We start from the raw sequence: 11,950 nt of genomic DNA on the forward strand, positions 1-11,950 counted from the left end.
TCGAACAAGATGAGAGGGTTTATTGCTTATAAATTCTTCTGAACCACAGCATAGGCTTATAGGCCTGCAATGAATGCTGCTGCCATTACCACACAGTACACGTTATAATTATTTAATTTAGGAGAAAAAGATAATCACATTAAAGGAGAAAATGTAACTAAAACTGCAACTGTCTGCTGACAATGTGTGACATGTGACCAACACCATAGCTGCTTGTAACCCTTTATCATCACGGGGAGAATTAAACTATTTAGCTATTCAGTTAAATAAAATTCAAACTGGCAAGGATGCTGGAGAAGCATTAATGATCGCCGTGATTATATTAAAGGACTACTTTTTAATGTACAATACTGATTCTGTACATATTTGTTTGCCATACAGTACATCCATGTAAAGTCCCATGGATGTCAGTGTTTCAAATGTGATTTAGAAAGATTCTGCTGCATACAATGTCATTAGGTCCAATAAGCATGTTCAAAGTATGCGCTTACCCAAATCTAAATAGAAATTCAGTTAAGTAACAGAACTTTAGTATAACCATTGTTAATTTTACTAATATTGGAAACTGCAAAGGGAAAATGCTGACTTAACCAACAGAATAATATAATTACATTTTAGACTGGATATTAAAAAAATTCCAGGCCAGACACTCAGTGGACACAGATCAGTGTCACAGGTGCACTGTCATGCCTTACAGATGCAACCACCTGGAAATCCAGTCCCAAGTACAGAGCATTGCTGGGTTTAAGTTGCACCAATTTGGTCAATTTGTAGTACGAGAAGTTTGTCATCCCTACTCATACTAAGAAGTAACTCATTTCCTGGATAGCCTCACTGATTTGAATTAGAGTATTCATATGCAGATATGAGAGAATGGGGACTGTGTGAAATGATCTGCCTAAAAAATGTGACTGTTAATCATATGCAGAGGTTTACCCTGAATTGGGGCCTATATTTATAATCATAAATCTTTTTTTTTTTTTTTTTGGAGCATTCTAATTCATTCTAATAATAAGCTTCAATTATTTGGTGGACTTCAAATAAATTACTTGTCAACTACCCAGTTTAATTAATTAAAGAATGTATGCAATGAACACTTTGGGGGTAATCATCCAGGTCTAATACATACTTAGAAGTATGTACTCTACTTTCTAATAATTTTTAATTAAATAAAACATTTCATTCTACCTGAAATTTAAAAAAAAGTCTTTGTTGACCCAAAACAGTATTATTACTTGGCTTGGTCACCAAACTGAACAAAATTATTCATACAGCTTAGCTGTTGGCTACTTTTCATCTCTGTACTGAATTTGAACCCACTGTTACTTGGTCTACTACAGAAGCTACTACCACTTTTCTAAAGGCCCATGAACATTTTCCTTTTGTTATTTCCAGTTACCACTAATACCCAAAAGTAAAGAGTAGCAAAGAGGTCCATGTTCTATATGACAGAATACAAATAGAGAGATACTTGATTAGTGATTTACTTAGGTGTTTACTTTTGTATAATTAAATCCTCTTGAAACTCCTCAAGAAATAATGTTCTTAATAAGTATTTCCATTTTTACAGAACTACTTTTTCAAAGAAAACACCTTGCAATGAAATTGCACTTACAGAAGTATCTGTCAGTTGTGATTATACAGGCTGGAAGCACTGCATTGACAGGGCATAAAAGTAAAAAGATGTAGCTTGTCACCCTTCCCAAGACTTTCTCACAGGAAAAAGACAATACAGACGAAAAGTGCAAAGCCACATTCATTATTACCAATATAAATATATTACTATCTTGAGCCATCTAAACAAACAGGAAAAGGTGGGTGGAGAGAGACTAGCTCAATTTGCATAGCCCATGTTCCTTAATTTAGAAAAACACTTTGATGTGTACATCTTTGGCTCCTGGCACACAAACAAGGGATGTAAGTTCATGAAACCCTGTAACTTATCCCCAAGTGGTTCAGGAAGTTCATTGCTTTCAGTAACTGTCTTTGCTCCTTATAAAGATTTGTTGCTAACAAATACACTGGTAACCACTGTTCTCAGCAGAGTAACCACTTCTAATCAGCAGAGAGATCAATTACCTTGTTAAACCCAGCAAACAAAAAATGAGTCCCGGGCTGACTAGTGGAGATAGCAAATGCTCTGTCTCTCTCTACATGTCCACCTACTCTCCCACGCTGACCAACTGTAAGAAACACAGCACAGATTTTCTTTTGCTTGGACATCAATCCATTAATTCCTTCTAACATATGCCACCACTGAAAAAAATCCCTGTTTGGTCATCTTTTCCACACCTGGGCTGCCTAGTTATATATCAGGCTACTTTATCTCACTGAACAGTAGCTTTCCCATTGAGAGGATCATTGAAATAGGAGGACATGTCATAAGCTCTGGGGAACGTCTGGCTGGTGTCTGGAACCAGCAGAAGGGAGCTGTGACAATTTTAGGAAGCTTGTGGCTGGTACTGGTCTAATTGAACCAACTTGAAGTGAACCTCTCTCTTCTGGTTCTGTAGTCTTGATTTTGATGCTATTCAAACTGAAGAACAAGCAAGGTCATTCTCTCCCACTTAGATACCCTGAGGATCTCATGCCCAGGCCCATAGCTAACCTTAGGCCCACTGTACACTTTTCCCCACCAAACCATGTAAGAATAATAGGTCTCTCAGGAAAGCATGCCAAAAAATGGAACTCCCTCCTAGTCAAAAAACCCTATGTTTTCATCCTACAGGCCAAAAACCACTATTCCTCTCACAAAGGGAATTCCAGGGGGAGAAAAAATGCCCTGGAATTAGGGCACAGAGAGATTTCTGTGCTTCTTAGGTGCCCATCTGGAACATACTTGTCAAGTTCATTGTTTTTCCTAGAGGCAGAAAATGAAACCAGCAGCAGCCGTCCAGCCTCACTGCTGGTAAAGCAAAGAGCAGGGGCCCTCCTGCACCACAGTTCCCTCTTCTCTCCCAAGTTCCAGATGTCCCCGGAAAGGGTTGGATTGAAGGAAGCTGTGAGCGGGTCAAAAGCGAGAGTAGCTGAAAAATCATGGCTTGCCTTCTCAACAAGTTTCTCAAGCTTAATCACTTCTACAGAAAGGGCATTTCTTCCAGGATATCATTCTAATATAAATTTTCCCATCAGATAACCCTAGCAGACGTCCTGAACTGGGTTTTCCTGACTGCTTTGTGTCAGAGTGGAAGGGAACACATAAAAACTCGCCTCTAAGTTGATATGGGAGAAACAAGTCACAGAGAGTTACAGATTATACTTTCAAAGCTGCCAAAAAGGACTTAGAGATCCAAGTCCTCTTGAAATTCATTGCCCTGTATATCCAGTTCCTGTGATGTATCCCTAGAACCGCAAGCATTCAACTGACTTTAACATTTCCAGCAAATACCTGGAAAAACACCGTCTTGGATACTTCTTTTTGATTTTCCTTTCTGTTCTGCCACACTCTGCAGATGTTCCAGTCAGGAAGGAACAAGTGGGGTAGCCTCTAGGCTTAATTCCTATATGACCTTCTGATTGAAAATGTTAACATCCAACTGAGGATACATCTTTTTCCTTCTTTTCCATTGTTGTGTTTGATATTTCTCAGTGATTCTTCCTAGATGGGCACAGCAGTTACATTTTGCTTTCAACGATATTCAGATTCTTCACTGAGGAGTGACTCCGTGAACATCTCCGCTTTCATCCCCTCCCCTGGCCATCTCCTGTGTTCTCCTGATGTGCAGTGCCCCACTTTCCTACTATTTGACTGAAGAACCAATTCAGGTTTGCAGAAGACTTTGAAGAATACCAGTGAAAAGACTGCTTTAAATAATCGTGGCTCAGATTAGAAGTGGCAAACAGATGAGATTCATAGTTTCCTAGTAGCTCTATAGTGATGGATTCACGCTTTGTCCTGCATTCCCTTTGTTGCTTGTCACCAATCTTCAAGCCATTTCCTGGAAAGCAACCAACTGATTGTATTCCCATTTTGCTGTAGAATGCTGTGGCCATAAACCATCTAACAATGAAAAACTTAGCTCGTCTTGCACCACTCTGTTGAACTTTATCTGGATCACATTGCAACCCCTGATGAAGAAAGGTCCATCCTGCTTAATTCTTTGCAGATGGGCTATAAATACCTGAAGATATGTTTCATATGAGTGTGTCATGGAGGCTGCGACATGCCTACTATTTCTTCTGGCAGTCTCATGTCAATTCTCCATAACTCACTTTAGGATGTGGTACCAGCTTCCAGCACCTGAAAATCAAAAATAGGAATGGGCATTCGCAGTATTGTTATATGATGTATGCTTGGCTTTAAAAAGGAACTCAAACTTAAGGCAGTGCAGAGCAAAAAGGCATACCAGTCTCACCATGAGTATGTGACATTAAACAAACCACTTGTCATGATATGCAGCTGAGTAATTGCCACATGGAACAGGACCTTCTTATTATTCACTGTTTTGCCCTATGAAACCTACACAACCACCATAAGGAAAAATCTCCAGAAAAGTCTTGCTTTTCTGACCATCCCTGACAAGATAAGAGGCCCTGCTTCAACAGCACCTCCCAGAAGTGCACCCACTCATGCACATTAGAAGACCAAAATGTGACATCATGGTAGGCACCTTCTTAGTCCCTGCAAGAAATCTAGCCGCAGGATAAGGTCACTTCTTCAAGGTAATGCTAACACTTGCAAGACTTCCTGTTTTCCCAGCACTCCAATTCCATCCTTGCCACCCTTCACAGCTGCACTTTCCATGGTGCATTTCTCTGGTGCCTTGTATGTCCCCCACCCTCTGCTGCCTGCCCGCAAGACTGTGCTAGGATTGCACCAGGCACACAGGGAATTACCCTCCGCCACACCTTACTGCACCTGGCAATCCAGCTCGGCCCACATCACAGCAGGAGACGAGTAGAGTCAACTCTCCTTCCAACCCTCCTTTTGATTTCACCTTTGCAATTTGTTGTGGCCAGGTAAGGGCCTGGCCCATCCATAGGGGGGTAAGAGGATGGCCACTTGGACAGCCCTGCTCCCGACGGCCCGTTTGCCCTTGCCCATGCCTTCCCCCAGAAATCTGGCGTACCTCCCGTACTCTCGTGTCCTTGGACAGCTCACGGAGGAGCAGAAGCTCCAGCTCAGCCCGTGCGGTGGCTGCTTTGACCTCAGAAGAGGCGCCCAAAGTTCTTCAGCTCCTGAGGGGCAGCCAGCCTACAGCTGCCCCCTCTGCACTCAAGCGGGCAGTGGCCCTATGCCCCATCTTGGGTGCGGAGAGGGGACAAGCCGGGTGAAGACACCACAGATAATAGGGCGCCATCCAGCTCTTCCCCACGGCTGGGCTCCCCCCTTCCCCCTCGGTATTTGCGTGCTTCTTCAGCACAGCTGCCCTTCAGAGAGGATCTGGTGGATATGGAGCAAGAGGTGCATTTTGCAAGCACGGGAGTGCTGATCTCGGGGGATTTTGCGTACCCTTGTCCCTGCTGGGGCGGTGCAAGGCAAGTCATCGCTGCTGTACTGCGAGGCAGGCTACTGCCGGCAACAAATACGTGATAGGGGATGTGCCCGGCCGGGAGCAGCGCGCTCACAAAGCACGTACCCACGCTCTGCTTTTTTTTTCCTTTGCCCTTCCAAGAAAAACCGTCATAATAATACGAATAAAAGCCACCAAAACGACCGAGGGTCAGCACTCGCCTTGCCCACGCGGGATCGCCTGTAAACCGTGGGGCAAACCCGGGGTGGGGGGCAGAGTGTGCCGGCGCCCCCTTCTCCTCGCCCTCCCGCATGCGGGGCAGCGGCGACAGCGCCCGTGTCTGTGGAAAAAGGTGGATCTCGGATCCCGCCGCCAGGAGAGGGGCCGGCCCCGGGGGAGCCCACGCGGCCCCCGGGGACCCCGCGCCAGCGGGGCCGGGCACCTGCGGCCGCGGCGCCCAGAGGGGCGCGGGAGGACGGGCCTCGCTGCGCCGGGGGCAGCGCTGCCGGGGCGCCGAGCCCCACGCGTGTCCGCGACCGGCGGCTCCGCGCCGCGCCGCAGCGCCCCTCGGGCGGGGGCCGGGGGGAATGAGCGGAGTCGGGCGGCGAGCGAGAGCGGAGCTGGCTGCTTTGGGCTGGGGGGTGTTAGGGGAGCGCCAGCCGTGAGCGGCCCGGGGCGCCGCGGCGGGGCCGCGAGGTGCGGGGGCTGCGCTGCCCCCCCGCCCGCCCCTCCGCGGCGCGGCACGGCACGGCACGGCACGGCACGGCACGGCACGGAGCCCCGCTCTGCCCACGGCGCGGGGCGCTGCCGCGGGTGGCGGCGCGGCTGCCGCGGGCGCGGGCACAAGCGATCAGCAAACACACGTGTGGCTCCGCCAGAAGGAACAGGATTCCTTGGATGCCTTCCAGATCCGCCTGGCCCTTTCTGCGTGTCTCCGTGTGTGTGTGAGCGTGTGTGCGTGTGTGCGCGCTGGGGTTTTTTTTTCCCTCGCTTGCTCCAGGTTTTACTTCTGGTTGCCTGTAAGGGTTTTGCTCCTCCCTTCTGAAATCCTATATTAGCTGTGGCCAAAGCTGGGTAGGAAACACAGCTCATTGTTGGCAAGTGCCGATGAGCCTCGCGGAGGAGTGAAAAACAGCTTTCGGTCTGCGGCAGCGGCAGCAATAGCAATAATATCACCATCACGTAAGCACGGAGGAGAGAGCCAGGGAAGCCCTCTCTATGCTGGGTGACTTTTACTGACTGATTTCACCGACACCTTTGAAGCGAAAGAAGAAAGAAGCAGGGAGGTGAGTGTGGAGGTTCGGTGGCTGGTGTTGTGTGTCCCTTTTGTGTGCAACAGGAAAAATGTGACTGCTTAAATACACGGAAAAAGGTAGTCCTCAGCTGTGTGGCTTAATCTGCTTATCTGTGCAGTACTATATTTAAAAAAGAAATCTTCGGACTTAATTCCAAAAGTTGCTGACAAGGGCTAGGTGGGACGTATTTAATTCTTTGCTTGTTCTCTGCAAGTTACGAAGAGTGTCTTTTAAAAATATTCCCTCTCCTGGCAAATCCAGGGGGCTTGGGAGCCTTTTGAACGAGGTGTTGCTGTATGCAACGCTTTCCGCTGATAGGTATGCAGAAGTTGAAGTGGGAAGGCGTGTTGCTCGTTGGATTTGCAGAGGGGACTGAGATTTTTGTACTGCAGACTCGTCTTTTATTTTTCCCTTTGTACTCTACGGTAGAGTCGTGGTAGGAGGGGTGGGGTTTTTTTGTTGTTTTTGGGTTTTTTTGCCTTTGAAAGAGAGGACGGCGGGACCGGCGAAGTCATTTCTCTCGGGGACAGATACATGCAGCGAGTTCCGAAGAGGGAGATTTGATGTCTGAGGGTGTATTTTTTTTCTTTTTTTTTTAATATATTCCCATGCTAACTTTCTAGGTGGGAAATGGCAGACCACATGATGGCCATGAATCACGGGCGATTCCCTGACGGATCCAGCGGGCTTCACCACCACCCTGCCCATCGGATGGGAATGGGCCCCTTTCCTACCCCCCATCACCACCACCAGCAGCAGCAGCAGCACGCCTTCAACGCCTTGATGGGCGACCATATACATTACGGAGCTGGAAATATGAACGCAAATAGCGGGATCAGACACGCCATGGGGCCCGGGAGCGTGAACGGAGGGCACCCTCCCAGCACCATGCCCCCCGCCGCAAGATTTAGCGGCTCCCAGTTCATGGCCCCCCCCGTGGCCAGCCAAGGGGGGCAGCTGACGGCGAGCATGCAGCTCCAGAAGCTGAACAACCAGTATTTCAGCCACCACCCCTACCCTCACAGCCACTACATGCCGGACTTGCACCCGGCGAGCCACCAGCTGACGGGCAGCGGGCAGCATTTCAGGGACTGCAGAGACCCCAAGCACGGCGGCGGCAGCGGGCCGCCCGCCGGCCCCCACGGCCCCGCGGCAATGCTGCCCCCCAATGTCATAGACACTGACTTCATCGACGAGGAGGTCCTCATGTCCTTAGTCATCGAAATGGGCCTGGATCGCATCAAGGAGCTGCCCGAGCTGTGGTTGGGACAGAACGAGTTTGACTTCATGACAGACTTCGTTTGCAAACAGCAGCCCAGCAGGGTGAGCTGCTGATTCACTGAAAACAAACAAAGGACTTTCTATCGGTGTGAATGAAAACATTCCCTTAGACACAGTGTCTCACTTTTCAGTGCTTGAAAAGGTGAGAATCTGGAAAGCAGAGTAAACTATGCGCTTGTATAAATTTTTTTTTAATTGCTGCCACTTTTTTTTTTGTAGCTTTGACACTCACTTCCCCTCCTGTAGGAATAATTTCTAGCTAACTCTGCCTTTTTATGTTGTCCTCCCCCTCCCCTTCTCTCTCTTAATTTCCTCGCAGTAACATGCCCATAATTTCCACAGTGCTGAACTGTTAGATATTAATCTTGGCAAATTGCTTAATCTTGTGGATTTTGAAAATGATGATTTCCAATGACTTGAACTGCATTCAAATTCTGAGTGAACAGGGAAAAAAATTTCATTAGTTGGTTGCATGTACTTTGAAGGGCAGATCCTACTGCACAAATGCTGCCATCTTGCTTAATTTTTAACTATGCATTGCAGTGCAGACTAATAAATATATTTTTTTTGAATAAGCTAAACTGGAAGCTTAACAGATGTGGGCCAAACCTTTCCGGATCAGGAAAAGTAATACTGTTACTTAAAGTCTGCTACCCGATTCCCCCTCCCCCATATGTACAGACAATAATATGGTGTGGATGGAATGTTGACTAGTGGCAAACATTTCACAGATTTTTTTTTTTAATTGTAATTATTTTGTTTCTGTCTTCAGCATTTTGACACTGTGCTAATATAGTTTATTCAGTACATGAAAAGATACTACTGTGTTGAAAGCTTTTCAGGAAATTTTGACAGTATTTTTGTACAAAACATTTTTTTGAGAAAATATTGTTAATTTATTCTATTTTAATTTGCCAATGTCAATAAAAAGTTAAGAAATGCTTTAGTTTTTCTAGAAGTCATTTACCAGTATTTTTCTTCAAAACTCCCCATTGTCCCTGGTAAGTAGGACATCTATCTGTACAACTGTGTTGGTGTTCAAAAAGACATTCCAAAATAGAAAGTACGCTGCACCCATATATATGTCATGGTGAACTCAGTAGGTGAGCAGGATTTAAACATACTTACAGCATAAAGCCTCATACGTAACATTGTAATATGCCTGTCAATGTGGTTTTATGAAAAATAAAGTTGCCAAGATGCAACTTTTTTGTGACTTGCCAACATACTTGCTTTAAATGTAGTTGTCCAGAGTTATGATGCATAAAGTATTTATTATATTTATCTATTAAACTTGTAATTTTATAAATCCTCTTTCACTTATATAGTAGACTTTGTTCTTTTGTATATTTATTATCTCACCTGGAAGAGCTATGTAAACGATCAACTGTTTAAGAAATAAGTATTTGTAACGTGGGGAAGGAGGGTGGTGGGTTTTGTCCTGTATCTCTTCCTTCGCATGGTTTACCCAGGAGATTGCTGCATCAGTCCAAATCTGCATCACATCAGAATCAACTACACTACACTAAGTCATTTCTAATGACTTAGAAGAAGGCAATAACTAACATATATCCCTAAAATATTCCACTGCGGGACATCTCTAACCTCGTTCTCCCAGAAATTACCACCAGCTAAAGCCACTGGGACAAATTCATACAGATATTCTGTAAATATTTGGGAGAAAAATTTGCATTATTATAAGGCAACTGACACCTTGTTCATTCAGTGCCAACTGTTGCAGTCTTCTCCCCCCTCTCAGCCTTTGGCAAAGGTCCCACTTAAGTTATTACTTCAGTAAGGACTGCAGGATCAGGACCCTAATAATACATGTAATCCCACTTAGCCACGCTTCTGAAGTTTAACACAAGACTGACAGCACCGTGCTTTCTTTTCGCTTACTTTTTCAGCCTTCTGTTCCACATTTATTAGGAAAAAAAACAGCATGGTGGATGTAGTTAAATTTTAAACCTGGACATGTAAACAGGGGAGGATATTGCCACACAATGGGAGTGTAAATAGCAGTGTTTTGAATCAAGCTGGGAAATTAAACTGATTACTATTGCTAAAATTGTCCCAGCTGGTGATAGAAGTGGTACTTTGCCTTCTTTTCCTTACACGGACATAAAATAGTGAATTTGTTTTATGAATGTAAAAAATAATACATGTATTAAGATATTAAAAAAACTAGAATTAAGGAAGCGTATACAATTCTGGGGACACCTGATGATAAAATAATCTCTGCAGTTAGTAATAGCCCATTCCTAGAACACTTTCAGCACCCAAGAATTTAAAAAACAACCGTCTTGTTTCAGCCAGTGATTGCTTATGTTTTACAACAGTAAATTTAACATCAAATGGCAGTGAATCATAATTTATCAACTCACCAATAACTTAAAGAATGTTTAGAATATAGCTGTAGTTTTAAGAGTCATTGCCCAGCTCACCGCTATATAAATCCTTTTCCCATTTTAAGGGCGTTTGGTCTGCACATGTTGCATTGCCCTCTTCTGCTACAGTTTGGGAGGGTGATTTTTCTGATTTTAATCAACTTCCTATAAAACAGACTACCAAACCGTGTGCATACCAAATTGCATAGATGTTTAAATCCTCCATGATCTCCTAAAACAAAAGGGAATATTCTTCCTTTAATGATAAGCACTTTTGCTTCATAAAGTTGGTTAAATAGATTTATCACAGTAGAGACATCACTACTTAAGTCTGTCAGCATTAATCCTTGCATATAAGCTTTTCCAAGAATAGGCAGTTTCACAGGCATGCTGGTGTCTATTTGTGTACCACTCCTTGTAAAACTCCTAAGAGCCACTGCCTCTGAACAACAGCAGCTACCGCAAGCACTGGCTTTGAGCAAGGCATTGTCAAGGATTTTTATGATTTCTTAAAAGTATACCCCAGGGAAATTTGCAAAACAATCATATTGCCTACATTGTCACTTAATTTCTAATGAAGAGTCATATCCCAGTGGATATGGCAACTATATATTTTCCTATTCATAATATCATCTACCAAGCAATATTGGGGGCCTGACCCTCATCTTCCTGAAGTGAACCCCCTGGCAACAGTCCCAATGGCTTCAGCTGAAGCAGTAATAGGCCTTCAAGTTGAGTCTATCTAGCCTCTATACTGTTTATAAATATGTTAAAATAATTTATTATCTGAACTAAGTGATTAATGAAAAATGCACAACGACCTACTTTTCCAGCTACTGCCAGATACTCGCGAACTATGTTGCAGTCTTGTGTCCTATTAAGTTGCTTTTAGTACAGGAAACTTGACCTCTGTACTTTGGCTGTTTTTCAAAAAAACTTCTAACATAGTCCATGAGGTCTGCTCTTCTTTAAGCCACGTCCATAAATAGCCACGCGGCTTTATTTGGCAGGCAGATCGGCCCTAAGCCGCCGCGCAAAACACGCAGGCAGGGAGATAGGTGCTGCCTGGGACCCTCGCCCGGCGGCTCCGCGGGGGGGACAACCCACGGGTGGGAGCAACCCACGGCGCAGAGGGGCGGCGGCCCGGGGCGGCGGCGGCACCTTCCCCCTGCGCGGGGCCGGCGCGCTCCGCGGGCACCTGCGCGGCGCGGCGCCACGGCGCCCCCGTGTGGCGCCTCCCCGCGCCGCGCCGCCGCCGCCCGGGGCCGCCACCGCGCCGCTCTCCCGCGCCTGCCCGAGGGTCTCGGGAGGGTTTTGGGGAGCGGACCTCGTGAAAACGTTTCTGTTGGTCTCCGTTTTTTTTTTTTAATGTAATATAAACTGGGATTGTCCCCCGCTTATCTTGTCTTGCTAGGGGGGTTGGAAAATTCTAACAGCTGGATCTGCAAGAGTTCCTTTTATTTGTTTCTTTTTTCTTTCTTCCTTTTTTTTTTTTTCGTTTTCTCCAGGAGGTGTTTTCCACAGGCCAGATCGG

The 11,950-nt window shown here is 45.5% G+C and overlaps 1 protein-coding gene across 2 annotated transcripts; it reads left to right on the top strand.

The window, feature by feature from the left end:
- The first annotated feature begins 6,440 nt into the window (after window positions 1-6,440).
- Window positions 6,441-9,352, top strand: CITED2 (Cbp/p300 interacting transactivator with Glu/Asp rich carboxy-terminal domain 2). Of its 2 annotated transcripts, none has more exons than XM_067294767.1 (2): window positions 6,441-6,739; window positions 7,372-9,352. In XM_067294767.1, the coding sequence occupies exon 2, from the start codon at window positions 7,379-7,381 to the stop codon at window positions 8,081-8,083; it is 705 nt and encodes a 234-aa protein (XP_067150868.1). In that variant the 5' UTR covers window positions 6,441-6,739; window positions 7,372-7,378; the 3' UTR covers window positions 8,084-9,352. The 2 variants fall into 2 exon arrangements, with proteins under 2 accessions (XP_067150868.1, XP_067150869.1); XM_067294768.1 differs by lacking the exon at window positions 6,441-6,739 and adding an exon at window positions 6,744-6,825.
- The last annotated feature ends 2,598 nt before the right edge of the window (window positions 9,353-11,950 follow it).

This window comes from Apteryx mantelli, chromosome 3 (genome assembly GCF_036417845.1).
Source record: "Apteryx mantelli isolate bAptMan1 chromosome 3, bAptMan1.hap1, whole genome shotgun sequence".
In the NCBI taxonomy this organism is placed as follows: domain Eukaryota; kingdom Metazoa; phylum Chordata; class Aves; order Apterygiformes; family Apterygidae; genus Apteryx; species Apteryx mantelli.